At 35.6% G+C, this 25526-nt stretch overlaps 2 protein-coding genes across 3 annotated transcripts; one reads left to right on the top strand and one right to left on the bottom strand.

Annotated features, from left to right (window-relative positions):
- The first annotated feature begins 13987 nt into the window (after window positions 1-13987).
- Window positions 13988-18310, top strand: LOC133726743 (photosynthetic NDH subunit of lumenal location 4, chloroplastic). 2 transcript variants are annotated; one of them, XM_062154460.1, is made up of 5 exons: window positions 13988-14437; window positions 15286-15378; window positions 17268-17324; window positions 17427-17495; window positions 17907-18310. In XM_062154460.1, exons 1-4 carry the CDS (start codon window positions 14075-14077, stop codon window positions 17460-17462), a joined length of 549 nt encoding a protein of 182 aa, XP_062010444.1. In that variant the 5' UTR covers window positions 13988-14074; the 3' UTR covers window positions 17463-17495; window positions 17907-18310. The 2 variants fall into 2 exon arrangements, with proteins under 2 accessions (XP_062010444.1, XP_062010371.1); XM_062154387.1 differs by having other exon boundaries at window positions 13991-14437; window positions 17268-17328.
- Window positions 18311-20569: 2259 nt separating this feature from the next.
- On the bottom strand, window positions 20570-21537 carry LOC133726873 (heavy metal-associated isoprenylated plant protein 23). The gene is made up of 2 exons (XM_062154532.1): window positions 21150-21537; window positions 20570-21055 (listed from the first exon to the last, which is right to left on the bottom strand). Exons 1-2 carry the CDS (start codon window positions 21307-21309, stop codon window positions 20757-20759), a joined length of 459 nt encoding a protein of 152 aa, XP_062010516.1. The 5' UTR covers window positions 21310-21537; the 3' UTR covers window positions 20570-20756.
- Between the last annotated feature and the right edge of the window lie 3989 nt (window positions 21538-25526).

A 25526-nucleotide genomic window follows, 5' to 3' on the forward strand; every position in this document is an offset into this window, starting at 1 on the left:
GCACAGGTGAGCACTGCACTTCCGCATGCGCGTAAGGCTAGTATAAAGAAAACAGAGTTGAGGGCTTTGACTCAATTTTTGTACGAATTGGGTATTTTGTTTATGAATGGAATGTCATATTTGATATTTCTATTGTAAGTTAGTAATAACTAATAACTTGCAGCATTCTATTCTGGAAATTTACTTTGTTATACAATTCCAACCATGTGTGTAATTTGTAGTAAGCTACAAATGAGATGTAATTTGTAGCATAATCATGGAATTGTTGATGAAATCCACTCAGTAATGTGGACAAAATTTCCTCATGTTTTTTGGACTGATGGGCTCTTTTTTGTAATTTCTAATTAGTAATTACTAATTAAGCTACTTTTATTTGCAGTTATTTATTTTACATTTAGGATACTGTTGTACTATTGATTTGCCAAAGATGATAAATGATCGATGATAAACGCTTCGTATTTCACTCTGACAACAATGTGTTCGATAGGGTATGGAGAACTAATAATAATATCGGATATCGAGGACATATCGACAATCCGAAAAATGAAAATTTTGATGGAAATATCGATATTGATAAATATTCAAGTAAAATAATGAAAATTTAGAGAAAAACCTAGCTTGGGCATTTTAACCCTAAAATCGGGATTGGACCGATCCAGACCGCTAGGTTTGAGTCGGGCTTTTTAAAAAAAAAAATACACGAAAACTCTAGGCCCGGACCATTTAGAGTTTTTATAGGCCAGTCCCGGGCCCAAGAATCCCTAAATCCTAAAACCTAAAAAACCTTAAACATCCCAAAATCCCTTTCATTTTTTCCCCGATCCCTTTCTGGCTTTCTCTCTGTTCAAAGCAAGTCCACCCGTTGAGGTTGGCTAGTCAAGACTATTCACTACTTTTTACCTTTCATTTCCACCTTTTTTCTTGACCAGTCAGATATTGTTCACACAAAAGTCACTCTGGGTCACTTTCTGGGTCAATTTATTGACCTGCCAACTGACATTTGGTGACTTTTTGTGAACAGTATCTGACTGGTCAAGAAAAATGGTGGAAATGAAAGGCAAAAAGTAGTGAATAGTGATAGGAGCATTTTAATGTGGTATTTTAATAGTTAATTCCTCACATTTTGCTTAGTTAATTCCTTAACGAATCGATTTTTAATTCAATTTTTATTTTTAGGTACATTGGAGTAGATGATGATGAAATAAGTGTTAGGTCCATAAAATGATGGAGAAAAATGGAAATGCACTAAAAAGGTCAACTTTACACATTTTCCTACTCCGGCTAGGAGAAACCAAGCCAAGCAAGGAAGAAGGAGCGACCACCTGACCAAATGAACTTCAAATGAGCTGAAACCTTCCAGATCCATTCTAGACATCCTAAGAAACATTTCTTATGAAGAGTGCAAGAGCCAAAAAGAAGTGGAAGGCCTTCAAACAGTCAGCCCAATTTTCTGCAGAAGCAAAACTGGAAAACTGGACCTGTAAGGAGTCCAGCAGAAATTCCGGCCCAAACACATGAAGATAAATTCTGAAAATTTTACAGAATGATCTACACTCATGATGGATCATTTCATATGAAGAAGTCACGGGCAAAATCTGAAGTCTTGGTGGAGAATTAATTGAAGGAAAAATGAGTAGAAAGTGACTCAAACCTAACAAATTCCATTATTGTTTAAATATTCAAACCTAACAAATTCCATTAGTGTTTAAATATTCAAACCTAATAAATTCCATTAATGTTTAAATGCTCAAACCTAACATATCATCATTTGTTTAAATCCAAATAGTTTTGCTTGGTAGCCTATAAATAGAGGCTACAACAAAGAAGAAAGGACATTCCTTCATCCATTCCATCTTCTTTGTCTCTCCATTTCCTTTCCATTTTCCTTTCCATCCTCTAGTTTCAAGTTTAGTCATCTCCACGAGTTCAAGCAAGGCCAAAGAAGAAGAAGAGAAGCCGTGAGCACTTCCATCCATAGCCATCCTTGAAGCTTGCTTTCGAGTTTCAAGAATCCACAACGTGAATCATCCATCTCATCTTCATCCACGGTGTAATTCGATTCTCCTTTGTAACCTTTGCTTTGAATTTCGTTGGTTATGAACTAGTTGACATATATGTTTGAACAAAGTATTATTTCTGGAATTTTTATGATTAATTGAGAATTTTCAGATTCATATATTGTGATTCGAGAGTTGCTTATGTGGGTTTGTTTAATTAAATTTGCGTTATAGATAACTTTTGTATTTTAATCTTATGTGGTTGCAAACACTTAGGGTTTCGATATGAATGGTGCTAGGTTTAAGAACATGAAATCGACTTTTCGTTTTGTGTAAACTTGAATCAAAGTAGTAAAGGTTTTGTACAAAGATCGAATTTAATTAAAGAGAATTGCAATTAGGTGGACTTTTCCATACTAAGTTGTACACTTGAGTTGATAGCCTTTCTCTATGTGTAATGCGTTAAACATGACATGATTGACTAGCTTTCTAGGGTTTGATTGCATGTTTGATAGGATTAATCTAGGTGCTTTCGCTTAGGTTAATTAGCATTGAAAAGTAAAAAATGGGAATTCATTTGCTTTCGAATGTTTCACATGATCAACTCCTTTCTCATGACTTAGATGAACAATATTAGGGTTTGAATCAATTTTAATCATAAGTTTCGGTTTTGATCTTTGTTCCTTCATTCCATTCGTATTTTTATGTTTTTGCATTTTAATTGTTTTTGTTAACTTAGTTTCATTTTCGAAAAAACCAAAAACAAAATCCCCCCTTTTCGTGTAAAATGTTTATATTTTGTGAATACATTTGTGAATATTATACTTTGTTTTAATTTTAATTGTTTAATTGTTTGACAATGACAGGTGTACCCTCAATCCCCGGAATAGAACGATCCCTACTTATTCTATACTAACAACTACATTTTGCAGGGTTAAATTGCGCGCTTGCTTTTAGCGTATCAATTTTTGGCGCCGTTGCCGGGGAATTGAAAAATCACTTGTTTTTGTTTATAATTGTTGTATATAAACTGTTTGATACTTAGTTTAAATTAACTAGGTTGTTTTTTTTTATTGTTGAATACGAGTTTAATTGTGAGTTGTAAATTAAAGAAGGAATAGGTGAAGTCGTGTTTATTAATATTGGCCTAAACCCCTTATTGGTACCTAGTTCAGGTCCCTTATGGTTGAGGGCGGCCTTTATTAACATTCATTGAACTGTCTAACACACTTAGGACCTTTTACATCCTAGTAAGAATATCCTATGTGAGATGGTGTCTAGGAAGGGGACAACGTTCATGACGGGTTTTTGAATCCAGAAGTGCTTATAAATGGGCTTAGCTCATGCCAAAATGGATTTTTCCTCTCGTGTTCACCCTCCCCTACCTGGCCATTTCAGTAAGGTTGCCCAACGGATGTAGGAGGGACTTTGTGTCTAGACGACTATACTTGGGCCGCACGTCCACTTGATTTACCGCTTGGAATTAGATTTGATATCAATAATGTTTATAACAAAAGAAATACTTGTGCATACTCTTTACGTGTAAATTATTTTGTTGTTTCACACTTTATACTTGTAAAAATACTTTTTACGTTTTATACTCACTTGTGTACTTAACTTGTGTCTTATGTACAAAATACTTGTTAATTATACTTGTAGTTTGTAATTCATAGTTACTTGTTTATTATTATTTTTTTTTTTTTGTATTTCTTTGTTAATATTAAGTTACTAACTTTATTTAATGTAGGTACCGTCTGGCTGCAAGACGTAAAATACAAGCGCTGCTTGGGAGGCAACCCAATTCAGAATATAATCAGATTTGCTTTCTCTTCCCCTTTTACTCCTCCATTTTCTTTTTGTTTTAGTAGTTATTTTCGTAAATTTCATCCCTATATGCTTACTTATTTCATTGCATGCTTTTAATTGATTACATTGAGGATAATGCAATATTTAAGTGTGGGGGAATGGATTTATATTTTTGTCTTTCATTTTGAATCCTATAAATATTTTTGTCTTTCATTTTGAGTCCTATATTTTAAAAAATAATAATAATAATAATAATAAAATAAAAAATAAAAAAAATAAAAAATAAAAAATAATAAAATAATAAAATAAAATGCATTCATTCAGTCTTATTAAATTCAGCTTTTTACAAAAAAAAAAAAAAAACAAAAATAAATAAATAAATAAAATAATAATAAAAAAAAAAAAAAAAAATATCTCCCAAATTGTATATTTTGTATTTCTTAGTTAATTATAGTTACTAACTTTCTAATTTCTATTCTGTCTGGCTGAAAGACGTTAAACTCAAGCGCTGCTTGGGAGGCAACCCAATTCAGAAGTAGCTGTGAAGGAGTCTACCTACACAGATTTGCTTTCTCTTTCCCTATCTCTTTTTATTTTTTATTTTTTTCTCTTTTGTTTTTATTTTAGGATTTATTTTCATAAATGTCTTCTATCTATGCTTATTTGTTTCATTGCATGCTTATGATTGATTACATTGAGGACAATGCAATATTTAAGTGTGGGGGAAGGGATTTATATTTGAGTCTTTTATTTTGAGTCAGATATATTGGAAAATACAAAAAAATCGAAAAATGTCAAAAATTAAAAAAATTTCGTTGATTTTATTTATTGAGTCTTAGTCCTTTGTTTTTATTTTTGAGTCATAGGATGCCCTTTTAACTGTCTAGGATGAGCTTATATCTCTGAAATTAAGGCTAAAAGAGGATCACAAGATTGGGATAATATTTGATGATATTCTTTGGTTAATTATGATTTATGAAAAGCATATGAATGTGTAGTAGATATGGTGCATGCGTAACTTTGGTACAGAATATGAACATGTGGATGATAAGTTATGATTCATAATAACCCTTGTGAGAATTTGAGCCATGTGCCCTTTCTTTGTTGAGTGATTAATGGAAAAAAAAATGAATTATACTCTTATTTTCTTGGCGATGATTCTGTTGATCTCATTATTCTTTCATCTTGATTGATTACATGCCATAGATTAAGTTTAATGGACTAGAGAATGCTAGAATTCGCTCTTGTGCTTGTTAAGACGTTTTGTCAATACATGGCCCTGATTCTGGAAAGGATAGAGGCACCTAGGAACTACCACCATTGCCAAATAAGCCTGTGTCCCTATTTGTGCCCGTCGTAGGACCCCCTTAGATAAACCCCTTTGAGCCTACATTAAGCCTTTTCTTTCATCACCCTAAAAATCCTTAACCCCTGAACCTTAGTATAGTTATAATCCTACCCTTTGTTCTAAAAACTTAGTGGAGCTATCTTTTGAGACTTACTACATGATGGTGACAAGGATTAAGAAGAGGTGAAAATTCAAGTGTGGGGGTAGACTTGTCCATAAAAAAATTAAAAAAAAATAAAAATAAAAAAATATAAAAAAAAAAGAATGTTTATGGATTTTAGTCCCCCATACTTGGTGAGTTTGGAGATTGTTTTGAATTGAAGGCCCACTATCGAAAAATTTGGTCTTTGTCCAATTCACTAGAATCAAAGGGAGTTTAGAATGAAGATGAAGACATTAAGCCCTTTTATAAAGCCTCATGAGTATGACGTTATGCCTTGGTGGATTTCTAGAAGTTTCTCTACATCAACATGAGCTCTGCTAGGTTTTTAGGATACTTTGTTAAAATTCCTTACCCTTTCATTTCTTAAAACCTTGAGCCTTAGCCCCATTACAACCTTTGAGAAGACCTTCTTGATCCTTAAGATGGGACAGCCTTTGATGTGGAGATGAGTTACAAGAGTTGAACATATGGCTTGGGTCCATTCGTGCAAGTAGTTGATATCTTTCATGAGATCTTTTAAAAAAAAAAAAAAAAATTATATTCACAAAGTGCTTTTTGTTTCTTATATATGTGAGCTATTTGATTGCCTCAAAATATTTTCTCTCACATATAATTGAGTGATTATAAGCTTTTAAGCATGAGCCTTGAATCTTAGAGAAGAAAGAGTGATATATCCATGTGAGGTTTGAATCATGACTTGTTTGAAATATGTTGAGCTCCACTCACCACCATTGTTTACTCCCAAGTCTTACATGCTTATATGTGGATTATATTTTGTAATTACCTCTTGAATATCTTGATGATGTGATTCTTGGTTAAGTGCTAATCTTGGTGTCTTGAAAGTATGAGATTTCTGAGACAATATGTTAAAGGGCAATAGAGGTCTTTGTGATGTCAACATCATGGTCTTTGTCTTTGAATTTACTCTTTTTTTTTTTTTTTTTTTTTTTTTTCTTTGTGTTTTGCTTTGTGTTTTACGTTTTTGGTTTCTTTGAGTCTTTGTGTTTTTGTTTCCATACTTAGTCAATTTTTTCGTTGGTTTCTTTGTTTTGTGTCATAGTCTTTTTGGTTTGTTAGTTTTTGATTTTGCTAAGGGACTAGCAAAAGCTAAGTGTGGGGGAATTTGATAGGAGCATTTTAATGTGGTATTTTAATAGTTAATTCCTCACATTTTGCTTAGTTAATTCCTTAACGAATCGATTTTTAATTCAATTTTTATTTTTAGGTACATTGGAGTAGATGATGATGAAATAAGTGTTAGGTCCATAAAATGATGGAGAAAAATGGAAATGCACTAAAAAGGTCAACTTTACACATTTTCCTACTCCGGCTAGGAGAAACCAAGCCAAGCAAGGAAGAAGGAGCGACCACCTGACCAAATGAACTTCAAATGAGCTGAAACCTTCCAGATCCATTCTAGACATCCTAAGAAACATTTCTTATGAAGAGTGCAAGAGCCAAAAAGAAGTGGAAGGCCTTCAAACAGTCAGCCCAATTTTCTGCAGAAGCAAAACTGGAAAACTGGACCTGTAAGGAGTCCAGCAGAAATTCCGGCCCAAACACATGGAGATAAATTCTGAAAATTTTACAGAATGATCTACACTCATGATGGATCATTTCATATGAAGAAGTCACGGGCAAAATCTGAAGTCTTGGTGGAGAATTAATTGAAGGAAAAATGAGTAGAAAGTGACTCAAACCTAACAAATTCCATTAGTGTTTAAATATTCAAACCTAACAAATTCCATTAGTGTTTAAATATTCAAACCTAATAAATTCCATTAATGTTTAAATGCTCAAACCTAACATATCATCATTTGTTTAAATCCAAATAGTTTTGCTTGGTAGCCTATAAATAGAGGCTACAACAAAGAAGAAAGGACATTCCTTCATCCATTCCATCTTCTTTGTCTCTCCATTTCCTTTCCATTTTCCTTTCCATCCTCTAGTTTCAAGTTTAGTCATCTCCACGAGTTCAAGCAAGGCCAAAGAAGAAGAAGAGAAGCCGTGAGCACTTCCATCCATAGCCATCCTTGAAGCTTGCTTTCGAGTTTCAAGAATCCACAACGTGAATCATCCATCTCATCTTCATCCACGGTGTAATTCGATTCTCCTTTGTAACCTTTGCTTTGAATTTCGTTGGTTATGAACTAGTTGACATATATGTTTGAACAAAGTATTATTTCTGGAATTTTTATGATTAATTGAGAATTTTCAGATTCATATATTGTGATTCGAGAGTTGCTTATGTGGGTTTGTTTAATTAAATTTGCGTTATAGATAACTTTTGTATTTTAATCTTATGTGGTTGCAAACACTTAGGGTTTCGATATGAATGGTGCTAGGTTTAAGAACATGAAATCGACTTTTCGTTTTGTGTAAACTTGAATCAAAGTAGTAAAGGTTTTGTACAAAGATCGAATTTAATTAAAGAGAATTGCAATTAGGTGGACTTTTCCATACTAAGTTGTACACTTGAGTTGATAGCCTTTCTCTATGTGTAATGCGTTAAACATGACATGATTGACTAGCTTTCTAGGGTTTGATTGCATGTTTGATAGGATTAATCTAGGTGCTTTCGCTTAGGTTAATTAGCATTGAAAAGTAAAAAATGGGAATTCATTTGCTTTCGAATGTTTCACATGATCAACTCCTTTCTCATGACTTAGATGAACAATATTAGGGTTTGAATCAATTTTAATCATAAGTTTCGGTTTTGATCTTTGTTCCTTCATTCCATTCGTATTTTTATGTTTTTGCATTTTTATTTGTTTTCTTAACTTAGTTTATTTTCGAATCCAAAATCCAAAATTCCCCCTTTTTCGTAAATATGTTTATACTTGTGAATATCTTTGTGTTTATATTACTTTGTTTTAATTTTAATTGTTTAATTGTTTGACAATGACAGGTGTACCCTCAATCCCCGGAATAGAACGATCCCTACTTGCTTATACTACTAATGATATTTATAGGGTTAAATTATGCGCTTGCTTTGAGCGTATCAAATAGTCTTAACTAGCCAACTTCAACGGGTGGACTTGCTTAATTCCTAAATTTCTAGATTTCAATCTCCTTCATCACTTCGTCGAAATACCAATCCTAAATTTCCATTTCCCAATCCTAAACCCCAAGCACTCACAATCCTTAATGGAAACTGAAGCTCCAACTTCTGGGACTGAGATGGTGGTTGCTTCTCATGTTTGTGGCCAGTTTGAGGGTGGTGAAGAGAGTAAGCCGACAACTTCATTATTCCAGCAATGTTTGTTATGCATAAGACAAAGCACATGAAAGACAAAATAGAACACAACAAGTTTTTTTTTTTGAAAAATTTCAATTAATGGAATTGGGCCTGAAGGATTGGTCTGTTTATTAACCGTCCGGGCCTTCCCGATCCCGTTTCCTAAATTTGGAGCAATTTGAGCTCGGTCTAAGAATTCAAGCTTGATCTCGGTCCTTGTAAAATCCATACCGGGCTGGACACGTGCCCAGGCCTAGAAAAACACAAAAATTTTAAACGAGACTTTTAGAGATGTTTATTTAATCAATTATTTACTATATTTCAAAAGAAAATGTTGAGCAACCATTTTTACACATTGAATTGTACTAGTTTAATATGAATTAATATATGCTGAGTCTTCTAATAATTATTGAAATTTAATGTTTTCAATGAAAATATTCGTATTTGTGTACAATATTTGAATGATTGTTGTGGGTTAAACGATCTTCTCATAAACTACGAAACGTTGAAATAAATTAAATTGAGAATTGTTGGTAAAAAAATATTGATTTTAAGTTGGTTACCAAGTAGATATACCAAAATTTTAGTATTAAGAAGGAAAGTGGATATATATATATATATATATATATATATATATATATATATATATATATATATATATATAGTTAAACGATCTTCTCATTTTTTTTTTTTTTTGAATCAAGCCCACAGAGCGAAATAGTATATTCATCACAAGCCAGAATAGGCCATTACATACCCTTCCGCTGTCAGTTAAACGATCTTCTCATAAACTATGAAACGTTGAAATAAATTAAATTGAGAATTGTTGGTAAAAAAATATTGATTTTAAGTTGGTTACCATTTACCAAGTAGATATACCAAAATTTTAGTATTTTTTTTTTTGAAGAATATCATGTCGATATGTATTAATACTCAGGCCAGAAATGACCATTACATATCCTCCCTCTACCATCGCTGGGTAGATAAAGAGTTTGTGGAAAACCACAGCGATATATAGATTAGGTCCGATCATTTGACGGTACCCATGCTCACTTATTCAAGCAAGCCTACAGACTATGAAATAACATAGTAAATAAGCAAGCCTAAAAATAAAAACTTATAGCTACCCTAAAAACAAAGGGAAATAGAGTTCCCTAAACAAAGGGAAATAACAAAGACAAACTAAAAATAGCCAGCCCAAAATCGCAGCCCAACAGCCCCAAGAAAGATTCAATGCAGGCCCAACACAGAAAGCTTGACCCAAGCCCAAAGTCTAGTCTTCAACACATTGGCCATCAACCTCCGCAACCCAGCGCCAGATCTTGCCGCCGAAACCCATCGCCGGATCTCGCAGCCGAAACCCATTGCCGGATCTCGCGCCTCAATTTAACGCCAGACCACACCGCCAATCCAACGCCAACCTCGCCGCCACAAGCCCACGCCAGACCAGACCACCGCAACCCACTGTCGAGGCACGACTAAGCCACACCTCCTCGAATCCAGCCTCCCAAGATGTAGCCGATCCAGCCCCCCCGCCATCATGTCGCCGATCTTGAAGATGCCTCGACGAAGTGCGACTGGTGTTGCACCGCCGCCCACCGCGCTGAAGACTACGTTCGGTGCTCCTTGTCAAACTATCCAGCCAAACCGTAAGTCAAATACAAGAGACCTTCTTAATACCAAAATTTTAGTATTAAGAAGGAAAGTGGATATATATATATATATATATATATATATATATATATATATATATATATATATTCAGCCGAAGAGCGTTGAAGCAAGGATGGTTATGTTGCTCAGATTCTAGTTGACTTGGGCATTGTTAATTGTGGTATCCATATTTTTGAGAAAAATTTAGATATTTGTTTCCATATACGCGGTGTGTCTTACAACAACTACGGTGGGCTTAGGTGATATTGTTTTTTAGATGGATGAAGGGAAGCTTTTTGCTAGTGTTTGGTTGCTTTTTAGTGGAACTCTTCTTATGCGAGTATTTGCTTATTTGAGAGCATCAAGGAAAAGGTTGTGTTAGGAGTGGGCCCGCGAAACTGAAAACCGAAAAAAAACTGCACCGAAACTCGAACCGAAGTGTGAAAAAACCGCACAAAAAAAAATGCATCTAAAAGAAAAGACCGCACCACAGCGAATCTGGTCTGTTCGATTTTTGGTTTCAACCCGTCAGAAATCGAACCAAACTGAAAATTGAATTTTTTGGCAAAACAACATCGTTTTGCGTTTTTGGTCCTGAACGCTAAAACGCCTCAACGAGGCTTCGCCCAACATTTTCTATCAAAACTCTATGAAGTTCACTGCATCTCTCTCAATTAGTACCTTTGGTGATCACGTCTCCCTCGCAGCTTCACCTCTCGGTGCCTCGCCGGAAGTCTTTTCTCCTTCGCCGGAACTCTCTGAACTCTCTAAAAGTAAGCAGATTCTTCAATTGGTTTTGTCCCGCGTCTAATTGGTTTGAATTTTGGAATGCTAGTCCCTAATCATCAGGGCTGACACCCTTTTACTTCTTTCTCCTTCAACAAAACCTCTCGATCTCCTCAATTTCAAAGCAAAATGAAGAGGCAAGTCATGAAATCGAAGTCAAGTTGTACAAGTTTGGGTGCTAGTCCGAAGAACGAATCAACTTCATTGGCCCACATTGCAGGGATATTCTAGCTATTTCTGTGTCAACCATAGCTTCAGAATCTTTCTTCAGCACTAGTGAGAGAGTAATTGATTCATATCGTAGCTCTCTAAGTTTTAGAATGGTGGAGGCCTTGATATATACAAAATTGGCTTATGAGTGAAAATGTTCGTTTACATCATGTGCCCACCATTGAGGAGATTGAATTGTGTGAAGAAACGGAAAGAGGTAATTGATTTGTTTTTCTTATTTAAATTTTTATGGATTAATGAAGTTTCAATTTTTATGTTATATATGATTACATGTTTTTCTTTTCTAATCTCTTTCTGTAATTATTTTCTTATGCCCATGTAGAATTGCTTAAGATGCCATGTTCAGCTGCAGTGGGGAGTAGCTAGAGTGCTATGTTACCTCCAAAGTCGAAGACCCTATCTTTCCGAGCTTGAGATGAAACTCATGCAACATATATATTTGTTTATTTTTCTGATCTTGTTGTGATGTTTATACTTTTTATGAACTTAAACATTTTTAGTTTGTGAGCTTGGAGTATTTGATATGTTGATGGACTTTATGAACTTTGGACTCTATATTTTTTGAGTATTTGATATGTTGATGAACCGAAATTGAAGTTCGTTTCGATTTTTGGTTTCGGCCCAAAACCGAACCGAATTGCACCGAGCCCACCCCTAGGCTATGTGGTACTTTCCTTCACTTTAGACTACTATTTTCATATTGTGTCGTGATATTGAAAATGTTAATCCTCATTTGGCCTACACATTCAGGAATTATGGTAATATTCAGTATAACCAATGCCTTTTTGAGGCTGACAGGGCTAGTTTTCACATAATACAGTTCCAAAATGCATAATCTGTTGATTCGGCATTCAAAGAGTCTAAAATTGGGCAGTTGATAGAAAAGCCATTCTGCCACTTTCGGAGTATTGAGCTTATAGCATCAGATGGCTTTATTGGTGACATTTTTATCAATATGCTTTCACAGTTGATATTAGAGAAAGTTAAGAAACACTGGAATTACGCTGATAGCTTGAAGTGAATGTTGCCTACTGGAGTTGAAAATAGAGTAATGTACTGACTATTTACTCCACCCGACCCAGCCAGTAGTCCCTCCTGTTACAACATAAGATGCTATTGCTATGTTGCTTCTGGTCTTAGGTATTAACTGAACAATCTTGTCAGTAGTCTGATGCTTTTGGTTGTAGTTACTAACTGATCAATCTTGTCTTCACTAGGTCGATACAATTCAAGCATTTTTAATTAATATTTACTGTCTGTTCAAAGACTTTATTGCTTTATTTGTTGTTGATTAAAATAAAAAATTGAATAAAAAAAAAAGTAGTGATTGGTGTTGCAATTTTGAATCTCAGTTAGGGATTTGGCCCCTATATTTTTCTGTTGCAGCTTATTTGTTTGTTTGTTTGTTTACTATTATTAATATTATTCTTTTCACTTTTTATCTGCAAATCTAGATGTTGTTGGTAAGGTTGAGCTCTTTTATGATGAAAAATGCTCCGATTCTAGTCACTGTGATTAGTGAACGCTATGCTATATGCTTCAAGAAAATCTCAAAACATAAAATGCTTCGATTTTGATCACTATGATCAGTGAATGCTATGCTATGCTTTAAGAATATCTCAAAACTTAGTAGACCATAAGTGAAAGTAGTTTTGGAACAGTGATGTAGACCAAAACTAGTAGATATTTGAGATACTTTGAGATCATTTGATGGTATACTTTGAAGTAGTTTCGGAACAAAATTAAAGATATGTCGTTTTTAGTTGTATTTTTTTTTTTTTGGTGACAATATCAAGGTATCCCAAAAGCTTCCTAGGCCCAATGACTAATCCCTCAACACATGTGAAATTCTCCAACTGTGCATTGGATATTGTCAAAATAGTGAAATTGGTGACTAAACCCCATACACCAAATGTAAACAGCAGTGAGCTCTGCATAACCAAACCCCCTCGTGGAGCCAACCCACCTCCAAACTTCCTATACTGGCCGAAAAACCGCCTCCAACTATAACTATAAAACTCCGCTACTAATAAGTCAGTGCACTACCACCAAACCACCACTAGGTTCCCACAAACACCATTGCAATCCACCAATATCCACCACAGCCCAAATCTGGCCACTCAGATCACACCGTCGGGGCAAGTTATGAAACCAACTACCCAACTATCCCCTCCAACCTTGATAAAAAAAAAAAAAAAAAAAACCAGCGTGACTCAACTAGAGAATTCTATATATGACCATCCTAGCCTTAAACCACTACAGGTTGCCTATCCGGCGAACCACCACAACCACCATGACAAAGGAGACACCGAAAGCAACGACCCCTCCTAAGTGGCATCCACATTACCTAGAAACATAGATAGCCGGTCTGTTAGCAACCACAATACACCAGCGCAACCAAAGGCCAATGCCAACTTGAGGGTGCCGCCAGACGAGAAACGCCAAACACAAGAGAACCAGGCGCATGGACCCTGTACCAAAAACCCTAAGTACTAGATTATATCATATTATATATCTACCTTCAGTTTTTATAATTTGAGGAAATGCAATTTCCCCCACAAAGGGTCAGGTACTATTTTTTTTTTTTTTATCATTCTAACTCTTTTTTATCATTCCTAACTCTGCTTGGTGCATTAATTTAAAAAAAAAAATCTAACTACAAATTATTAAAATGAATAATTCTCAATATGCTCTTATCCAACTTAAACGGCCAAGATCTTCCCTAAGCAGGCAGCATTGTAACCACCACCACTGTTTCCCCCGTAAATCACAAGACCCATCAGCAAGTTCGCAAAGCCATACAAACTCCCAAAGCCCCAGATAGGCAGATAGCATTACCTATACACCCAACAATGACAGCCTCTGCTCTAACCATTACTCCAAAGCTTCACCCCCACATTCAGACCCTTAATCCCAAAACCTCATTCCCTTCTTCTTCCTGTTCATGTTCTTGTTCCTCAGCAACTGAAAACAATGCCAGGCTAACTTGGGAATCAAATGTTGTGAGTAAAAGGAGTGTGTTCAATGTGGGTATTGGCCTCTTAGCAGCTTCAGTTGTGGCATTGTCACCTTTGGAAGCTAATGCCACGAGAGTTGAGTACTACGCCACCGTGGGAGAGCCTCTGTGTGAGATGAACTTTGCTCGTTCTGGGCTTGGTTTCTGTGATCTGTCAGTCGGGTCGGGTATACAAGCTCCTCGTGGTGAGCTCATCAATGTGAGTTTCCAATCTTTGGTTGGTTTTCAACTCATTGTGCTTAGTTTGGTTAAATTTTAGTTCAAAAAAGAAAAGTCGATCTTCTGGGTTTGGTTTTTAATGGATAGTCAAGAAATCTTGAAGCTTGTTATATTTGAGAAACCTTATTTATGAAAGCCATAAACTTTGGGTCATTAAAATAATGGGAAAGATCTAGGTGAAGTTGATAACATACTATAAAATGAATCTAAACTGTATTTAGAAGGTCGAAGGAGGATCAGTTTGGAATGGGTTTTTGCTTCTGAGCATGACATTATAAACATGATTCGGGTCTTTTCTCTCCTGTAAAGCTGGTGAAATTTCCTTGATTCACAATCTTCTGTCATTAATATAGTAGGTTTTGATATGTTCTCATGACACCTTATTGCTTTTTACCTTGATAATGTTCTCAAGACAGTAAATATGTACTACTCCATCTTTTTTTAGACTTTTAGTTTGTTCAACTCAGTTTTTTAATTGAATCTTCTTGGTGTTTTAAGTACGGTTCAATTAAAGGAACTTAACTGTTAAGAGAGAAACTTAATAATTTATGTGTTTAGTTCAACCTAGAAACACTCACCAACATTCTCTTATCCATATATCTACAATTTTAAGGAAATTCTTGGGGGTATTGAAATGCCATCAATAGATTAATAAACAACTTTACTATGATGCATCTCTAACACTTCGAAACCCAGAAAGAGGACCAATGAATAATCTTTTCCCACAATTCCTTTGCCTCCGCCTCTCTAAAACTTCAGTCCAATTAGATAGTCCCCACAACGTTTGCCAACAACTTATAACACATGAACCTGTTTTCCCACGTGCAGATTCACTACACTGCAAGATTCGGTGATGGGACAGTCTTTGACAGCAGCTACAAACGTGGTAGACCTCTCACTATGCGCATTGGTGTTGGCAAGGTATGAAATTGCTCTTAATAATTGATGCTGGTCAACCTTATTACCAGACTGCCAGTCATTAGTCTCTCTTTGTTTTCATTTGATATTAATCATGCATGAAGGTTTTAAATATGGGATTATGGAGTAAAGGCCATGACAAACTCTTAACGAAAATGCATTCTATATAAGTAAAAGTTTATCTGCATATTGTGTCTTTTTATCACATCAACTACTTATGTCATATACGCAACTTGCTATTGGTGAATTGATGAGTCTCTGTCTTCTCTTTTGCTTAGTTAAGTGACATTGTGCTTTTCTTTAAACAGAAGAATGCATTCTGTTAGATAAACTGAAAACTCACAGGGGAATAATGCATGTGCATTTAACTTCTTCAACTTGTATTTCAAAGAAATTGAACTTAAACAATTCAGCTTCTCAGGAAAGAATGTTCATATCTTACTGAAGTTATTGGAGTGATTGCATTTCGATTCTTTCACAGGACCCCTGTTAGAACTCCAGGAAATGAATGCACAATGAACAACTGCTATCTGTTCTTTCTTCTTAAATCATCTTGTTTTCTTTTCTTGCTACTTCTAGAATTTTCATGACATCATAGTTAATATTCATTTGTTTGGACCTTGACCGAGTGATCCATTTTGTTTTCTTATTAAAGACTTCTTCTGAAGGCTAAAGAAATGAATGTTTGAGGATTGTGGTTAATATATTTCCTATCCAGATTCCTTGGATCTCCTATTAAGTTCAAATTTGGTAATAGATTACCGTGCTGAGCCTGAGAGAACGAGTTAGGAGAAAGACTGCTTTGATACCAATTGATAGCAGACATAAAGAAATAGAGAGAAACAGAGATGGAGAAGAGAAGAGAGGCAAGGAGAAGAACTAGAGTAAAGAGAATTTAGCATAAAGGAAGTTTAAAAAAATTTAATCAATTTCAACAAATGCTCCAGAGGTTTCTGAAGTATGTTACGCTAGGGATTCTGTGTAATCAGTCCACAATAGATCCAGCAGTCTACTATGTGGGGAGAATAGTGAGTGTAGACAACATGAGAATTCAAATCTTTTTCCTGCATCTGTTATCATTCTTCCAATGTTGGACTAAACTCGAATCCAGTATTGGAATTTCATGGTGCAAACTGGATTAGTATTTGCTTGATGCCTTCCGTAATGTCTAAGCATCATCATGAACAATAAAGGTTCTCAATTTCCAGCCAAAATTAAATGGGTAGTGAATCATAAAACTTGTAGTTGAGGCAATAAATTGAGAACTCCTGTTTGTACTATTAATCATGAAGTGGTTGTTTGCTAATATGGTGGTTTCCTCTTTCAATGTAGATTCTAGGGCAAATGTTTCTTGTACTCTAGAAGCCTCTTTGCTTTGCTTGATGTCTACATCACACACTTCAACTCTTGCAGAAACTCAACAGAGTCTCCACTGCTGCAGTATCCATAGTATTCTACTCAAAACGATTTTCTGCTGTTCTTTGTGGTTCAAAATATCGTTTTGGAGGGCAAGCTCAGTTTCTTGTATTAGCCTGTCATCCTTGAACATCATACAGAATACCAAATCCCTAGGACATCTACTTCTTTATTGATTTTCAAGAATCTTCCCTTCCCATCAAAATAAGGCCTGAATTATTATAAATACTACTATATAAATACTTGACACCTATTTCTAATTCTCAATAAACCGATTTTATTTTCCTAATTTTCAAGCTTGTTGTACGCCTCTAGATGTGATTAACAACAGAACTTTTCATCTTGTATACTTACCTATGCAGAGAAATGGTTTTACTAGGATATCAAAGTGTGCTTAATTCAAATTATCAGTAAAGCAGTGTTTATCACCCTGTAGTGTTCATTTAACATTGTCTCATATATGTTATGGAGTCCAGGTCATTAAGGGACTGGATCAAGGAATTTTTGGGGGTGAAGGTGTGCCTCCAATGCAAGTAGGTAAGGTTTTAAAGCTGATTATCTGTTTATTTGTTTATTTTTAATTCTCATTTGCATAAAACAAAAAAACAAGTTCTCACACAACAAATATTGCACAGGGGGGAAACGGAAGCTTCACATTCCTTCAAATTTAGCATATGGGCCAGAACCTGCCGGATGCTTTGCTGGTGAAGTTCTAAAATCTATGAAACTCCATATATTGATTCTTTAGGTTTTTGGTCATGGAGCCATGGTATCTTAACTATTGTCATCTCAAATTATCTTAGAGTGTTGGGCCCTAAAAGATGTTCAAAAATACTAATCAGGACAATTACAACCCTACTATCAGCTTTTTCCATCAAAATGTCATAGTTATGAACTTGATTTGATCAATTGATAAAGAAAAAAAGAACTGATCAAGTTCAATCAATCCTTACGTCAATGGTAAACTTGTTGGAATCGTAATGATTTATTGCCATGCTTGCTTACAATATGACATTTAAAATTTTCCCCCACATAGTGAGGAGAAAATGAGCTCATGCACCATCGATTATCATGATAACTATTGAGAAACTGATATATGTATATTTCTCTCATAGGTGACTGCAATATACCTGGAAATGCTATTCTTGACTACGATATTAATTTTGTTGGCATCTACTCGGGAAATAGAGCATTACCTACAAACAAATAGGAAGCCTATCAAGTGCATCTCCTGATTTTCCATACCGTAAGGCTCGAGTTGAGACAGGAATGCAAGTACCACACATATATCAGAGCACCTTTTTTTACGGTTGGCTTGCAGATCAAAGATCCATCCTGTGGATGAAATATAGCCCCAGCATTCTATGTTGCGAAATTGGTAGCATCCCAACTCTTAGCTATTTCATTTTACATTCTAGATAGTTGTATGTATATAGCATTCATTACATTTGTGGAGATGATATAATAATTTAATGAAACTATTCACCCTCAAATAACAGATGAATAAAAATTTATCTTCCATGATTTGTGTACAGCTGGTAAGTATAAAAGGTAGGGTACGTTAATTGTTTTATCTCAGAGTATAATCCCATTATCAGTCTCAAAGTATAGGGTGGCAGATGATGGTTCAATTCTCTATAGGGCCTCACTATAAAATTCAAAAAACACATACCCCAGAATGTATTAGGCTACCTCTATACTAATATCAGTTATCTAGATTTAGCTATAGAGTTCGTGTGTTGCTTTTAGCTGTAAACCAAAACTATTACCTTAGTTGGGTGCATAACTGGGTAGTACTGTGGGATCATGCAGGAAAAGCAAAAATAGCAATGGTCCTGCTTTCCTATATTCTTCTAGGTCCTATGCTTACTAATGGGATTGATGTAGTTGGTTTGATATATGGCCTAGACAAAATCCTCTAATATATCTCACCATCAATACTACCAAACGGTGTCAGCATGCCTGTGGGAGGAGAGTACTGTGATGCAAGAGATTGCTTTTATGTTAGGTATGTTGCTTACTGAGACCTGGCTTTCTTTAGAATCTCTAAAATTGCTTAAAATGGGCTTAGTCTGAAAGTTGGAGGACCTCACTGCTTAGCTACTATGTCATTTGACATTGTTCTGGTCAGCTTTATGTAAAGGGCAACAAGTCCCTGTATGAAACTCGGCTGACATTGCTTTTGGCTTGAGCTTTGAATATATGTTGTTTCATTTTTTTCTGAGAAAATTATATAGTCCTGAGACCAATCACATACAATATCCTGGACAACTTCTATTAGACCATGAATATTGAGGTTTCTTTAGAATTTGGCTACTTGGTTACTCCACTTCTTTAAAGCCAATAGTAATACATTTTGTATATTACTGTTGTAAGTGTCTATTCTATAAAATGCACTAACCTGATTAGTTAGTATTACTTTTGGAAATGTTTACTTTGGGCCAACGGTTTTAGTTTCTTTCCACCTTCGCCTTACATGCTGCTTTGTTGTTCCATTTACTGTCAAATGATAATCACTTAAGGTGTGATTAGACTAAAGATGATTATGGTTTGTTTTTTGGGGAGTAAATAAGATGCTTATTGTTTTAATCCTCGGGATTGTAGGTAATACTGTATGTTTTACATTATGAGGTGGGTTTGAGCCTTTGAGGCCAGCTGTTCCTTTCTGAACTCTAGGTATGCATGGTGAAACGTCTTTACGCTTCCTCTGGATCAGAGAAAGGATGCAGAAAAGAAAAGTGAAAAAGCTAAAAAGGAAAGAAAATTGATATTCATGTTTTGGTTGAGTAACTCGCTTACATTGTGCTTCAGATATATGTCTGCTGAAAACCAACGTCCTAGTCCTCATGTGTAAAAGGTCTAAGGAGCCTAGTATTCAAAATAATTGGCACCAAAGCTAACATTATTCAAATGCATTTTGGTTCCAGAAAGAGGTAAGGAAGTTGCCAAGGCAAAAGCAAATCCTTCTTTTTAGTTACTCAACCAAAACATGAATATCAATTTTCTTTCTCGATTTTGTGAAGTCGCAAAGCTATCATATGCACCTAATATGATTTGAGCTCTAGTCACTTTAGTCAACAGAGATCTTTCACATTGATGTAATCTCTGGTAAGTATTTCAATTAGAACCAGGACCACTTTCTTTCCCGTGAATGTTAGTTTTGCTTACGAAATGGCAGTAGCCACCCCCCTAAGGTCCTATAATATATATATGTTGGAGCCAGCTTGCACTAGCTAGTTTAGAGTGAAGATACAGCTGTGGAAGCCGAAGTCACTAGAGGTAACAGTAACATCATGAATTATGGAGTATGGACAACACAAAATAAAGCGCTCTGATTGGTACCTCATACCAACCCAACTAGTATCCAAAACACTATTCTTGTGCTTTTGAAATGTTGCTGATTTGAAACATAATATACAATGTGTCTGGTACATTGTTTATACAATTCCTTGTATATAAAATCTCAAACCTCCCGACTTAATACCCATCCATTTTGGTTGATTTTGGATTGTGTCTTCCAACTCTTGGACCACCCACCAATTTCAAAACCACACATATGATATGCAAAGTTGGACATATCATAAGCAAAGTTGGATTGTGACTGCTTAATCCCATTACAATTGTGTTGTGTTCGGGTTAACCCAGATGATTTGCGGATAAAATTTACCAACTGATACCACTACCAATACATTATATAGCACTTGTTGAACTGGTATTTACTTTGTCTTAATTGAATTAGAGGCGTTATATGTCGTGTTAGAGATCGTCACCCCCAACAAATCAACAACTCACATTCTCAATATATGAGGAAATCCCACACAAAGTTACAAACTTAGGGGAAAAAAATAAAATAGAAAAGAAAAAAAAATATCCTACATTCAAAATATTACAGAGGCTTGGAGCTAGGAGGAGACTAATAAGAGTAGACAAGACGGAAAATCTTTTGCTCTATGTTGTGAAACTAGCTACATGATAGAGCAGGCATTGGGGTTTTCATCACTGAACATGGCGGTGTAGGGGTCTTCATATCTTGTCATGGTGCCAGTAGTCGCAGTGTTCTCCACTTTCCTGACATAACCAGGAGGTGCCTTCTTGTCATAAGCTTGAGCCATGTAGGGCTGAGCCACTAGATTGTAGGGAACATAAGGCCATATCTCTGCCCTTTTCCCTGTTGACTTTGCCTTCTTCAGCACCTTGTTGGATTCAACATACCCTGTAACACTCACCTTCTGTTGCTTTCTGTTAATCTCCACAGATTTAACTCCTGCAAAAACAGCCAGTATTCTGATCAGCCTAAAGTAATGCCAGTTATGAAAAAACAAAGAAAAAGAAAATGATGGAGGGAAATGTTGACATACCACTTAAAGAAGAAAGGGCCTTCTTGACCTTAAGCTCACAACCATCACAGTCCATTCTGACTTTGAGCTCCACAGTCTGTAATTGCTTCTTCCTTTTGTGTTTATGGCCAGCACTACCCATTAGATCAGACAAGTACTCCAAAGTTCCTCCAACTCCCATTTTCAGCTTTTAAGGTTTTACTCAAAGAAAAATGAGTCTGAAAGTTTGATGAATATTTTTGGTGCTTGAAGAGTTTAAATATAGAGAAGGATAGAAGTTGATTGGCTGTCTCTGAAGAAAGTGCAAGGAACTTCCTGGTGAACAAAACAAGGTATTCTTGCCTTCTAACACAGAAGTAGAAAGGCTTCTAAGGCTGTCTTTGAGGTTTCTTTCACTTGCTATGAGATCTTTCTTTTACACAGGCCACCTTATATAGGGGTTTTGGTTTTTTTTTATCTTTTCTTTTTTCCTCTTTTCAGATTCAAACAGAGGAAAGGTAGTGGACCCCTAAACCACAGTAAACAACAGCTTTAAGAACCCAGATATTTTTTGTTATGGAGGTTGTATTGGATTTTAAATATAATTGTGGGTGGTTTATTTTAATTGTTCTTTCTTATTAGAGAGGCTTTATCCTTAGTGTGCAAGAAAGAATACAAGGCTCCACTTTTGCATTTGTGCCCCTACATTTTTTACTATTTATATGTGTCCGCACATTGTGAAGAAATCATGTTTCCCTAGGGTAACTTTGTGTGGCAACAATTTATCTATAAACATGTACGGTAAGAAAATGGATCTTACAGGTTTGATTAGTGGGAAATTTTACAATATGTTAACATATTACATACATACAATTATCACTTTTATGACTGAATTACTCAAATGAAAAGCTACTTTACTCTAATGAAGACCTTAATTACCTTAATGACGAATTTTTTTCTAGTTACCACGTGAGTTATCAGAGTGGTAACATGAGTCATCATAGTGGTAAATATTGAATGTACAATGATTAGTGATATGTATGCTTATGCAATAGTTTCGTAAATCCAAAAAAGATTTGTATTGATAAATGTACCATGATTAGTGATATGTATAGTCGTCATCTTGAATTGGGTAATCGCATGCTAATTGTACCGTTGTTTGAACATCAGCAAGATCCAAAGAAGGGCATATCTAAGCTAAATATCTCCAAATGGAGGGACTAATAAGCAAAACAAAATGGTTCTCGAAGGCTCCAAAGATTCGAATAGAAGTATACCAAGTGAAGGTTTGAAAGCAATGTTTCATATGGAAAGGGACTTGCTGAAAGGAGAAAGCGACAAGGCCCGATGTTTATGTGCTTTTAAGTTCATAATACTAATATTGAATGGATCAATCACACTTGTTTAAATAAACAATGGTATGAAAGTGAAAGCAGCTTCCACGTTCGAAGAGAACAACACCAGGCACCATTCTAAGAACAATCACAGGGGTGGTGTGCAGACACATGGCATGAATCAGACGGTGGAGTTGAATCAAAACGGTAGGGTTAGCTGGCTGCCTATGAATGTGGGTGGTTTGTTTATTCCATTAGTCGTCGTCGTCTGGTTGGGGTCGCTTAATTCTGAGCTGTTTGGGGCCTTGGTTGGTCAACACTCAGCAGGAGCGTAGCAATGAGAGAAGACTTTAACCTGATGATCGAGCCACGAACCTTCAAAGCGTGTAGGAATAGCATGATAGGGAACTTGGTGTGTTGTTTGTGTAATAGAATATTAGGAAATTTTCAGGGTAACGATATGTAAATTAAAATTGATTAACTTTACGTACGGTAAACAATTCTATGTAATGATGTAGCCCTTAAAAGGATGAACTATCCATGATAAAAAAATCTTACCCATATCTTGGAAAGAAATAAAAGAAACAGTAAAGGAGTTATTGGGTGTACGTGAACTGTTAGCCTGGCTAGCTTAACTTCATGAACACAATAACCTTGCACAAACGCGTTTGGCTGCGAACATAGCTGGACCAAAGCTGGTTTACATTATACAATTCAAAGCACAAAATAAGAAAGCTTAACAAACCAGTCCAAAGAAAGAAAAGAAAGAAAGAAAAACCTCAACAAAATGTCCCCAGTTCAATTTGTTGGGAGCTTCCTAGATCCTTCTGTTGTACCAGCCCAGCTTATCCTCTCCATAAAGTTCATTTTATTACACTTTCAAGAGAATATGATTGTTCCAAGTATGTATATACAATGTCTCCCAACAACTAGGTTTGGGTGTCTCTCGTATGTACGTTTAATGTTGGTCATTATAGGAATACTAACTTTGGAATAATTTGGAGCTAGCTACCCATTAAACAACTAATTAGAGAACATATGGAGGACATTTGGAATACTAACATATATCATTTCAATCACATTTGTTTTTTGAACCCTTATGAGGGAGGGGGAGAAAAGAAAAGCCTCATATGCTTTGTTTCCTCTCTGCTCCAACCCTAGCCCTAACCAAATGTTCCATTTTAAGGGTCTCACTTTTTGCAATGGCGACTTCCGCTCTACTGCATGTATGTCGATTATTTATGATTATTTATCGTCCTCCTTGGGGTGGATCCGTTTTACAATCCTTTCATAAGAAGATGGAAGACAAGTTTGATTTGTGTTTGGTGGACATGTGAGATCTTTCGGCTAAGAATTCAAAGCAAGTAAAACTATGCATTTTTTGAGCCCGAAATTGATGCCAATAGTGTTCATCAAGTCATCAGGCATCCAATGAAGTTATGGTGACAATTGAATTTTATTTTAATAGTTAAGATTAAGACACTTAAAATACATTTACATACTCAAACATTGAAACTAAATCTAAAATTGGGTGACTACAATTAGGGTTGACACGACCCGATAACACTGCTCGAAACTCACACAAAATACAACTGATTGAACCCTCACGATTAAAAAGCGGGTCGGTCGCGGGTCAACCCTCCATGACTCATTTAATAAATGGGTCGGCCGCGGGTCAACCCACTAACACTAAGTGAACCCATATAACTCACTTATTAAATGGATCATGTTATATTACATATATAACCCGTGTTCACAATTCATTTAAAAAAAAAGTAATATTGTTCATGAATTATATATAATTATTTATATTTTTCATCTTTTGCAGTTTTTAGTGAATTTAATCAATTTATATATTATTTTAGTTAAATGGGTCGCAATGTTAACCTTTTAATGAGTCATTTTATCCAACACGACACGACTTATTTATTAAATGGCATGGGTTAAGCAGATTCAAAAAAGAAGGGTGGTGTAAATTATTATTTTTCATATGGGGTGCTTGGAAGGAGAGGAATCATAGAGTTTGGGAACAGGTAGAGGCTCGGGAAGGTGATGTGCTTTTCAGCTTAAATGCTAGGCTTACTGATTTCCAGTTCTATAGGAGGTCATTGCCTAGGATTGAGAGGGGGAGTTGTAGGTGGAAACCTCCTGCTCAAGGTTGGTTAAAGGTGAATATGGACGGGGCTTTTTCAAGCTCTAGTTCTAGTGGAGGTATTGGTATTGTTGTTAGAGATGCTGTTGGTACTTGTGTTGGGGGTTTCTGTCAAGCTCTGGAGGATGTTTATTCTGCAGAACATGTGGAGGCTCTTGCTGGTAGAGCAGCTGTGAAGTTTGTACGAGATAAAGGGTTCTCTCCGGTAGTGTTTGAGACGGATTCTTTAACTCTTGCTAATGCTACTAAGCAGGCTATCATTCCCCATACTTCCCAATTGGGTCGTGTGTATGATGACATCATAGAAGGGTTGAATTTCATTCCAGGTTCTATGTTCAAGCATGCTTATCGTCAAGCCAATTGTGTGGCTCACTGTTTAGCTTATTTTGCTTCTCTGTCTAGATCTTCTTTAGTTTGGGAAAACATTCCCCCAAATTTTATTCTTAATGTACTTTCTTTTGATTGTAATTTCGTTTAAGTATTGAATAAAGAGTTGACAATTTCCCCTAAAAAAAAAACGGATAACTTGTTTAATAAGTAGGTTGAGTTTGAGTTTAAATTTTTGACACAATTATTAAATAAGTTAGGTTTGGGTTTGTCTCTTGTAAGACGACAAATATCTTGATCTGATACGACACGACCCATTGACAGCTCTAACTACAATATTCTTGATCACCTTGTAACCAGGTAAATGAGATTGTACGTTGATGAGATTAGTCATTTCAGTGGTCAAGAGTGCACTTCAGATAAATAATTGTGCTATTGTAAAGGAAATTTCCATCGATCATGCACTGTAACAAAACTCATTCCAAGGTCATACTCACTAATCACCATGGACAGCCTACAAGGAGATCGACGTAGCAGGAATGTTTCTTAATCCCCAAGGGGAAGCGACCTATAGGGCTTTAATTCTATATTTGAAGGATAACACTA

The sequence above is a fragment of the Rosa rugosa genome, chromosome 1, assembly GCF_958449725.1.
Source record: "Rosa rugosa chromosome 1, drRosRugo1.1, whole genome shotgun sequence".
Taxonomy (NCBI): Eukaryota; Viridiplantae; Streptophyta; class Magnoliopsida; order Rosales; family Rosaceae; genus Rosa; species Rosa rugosa.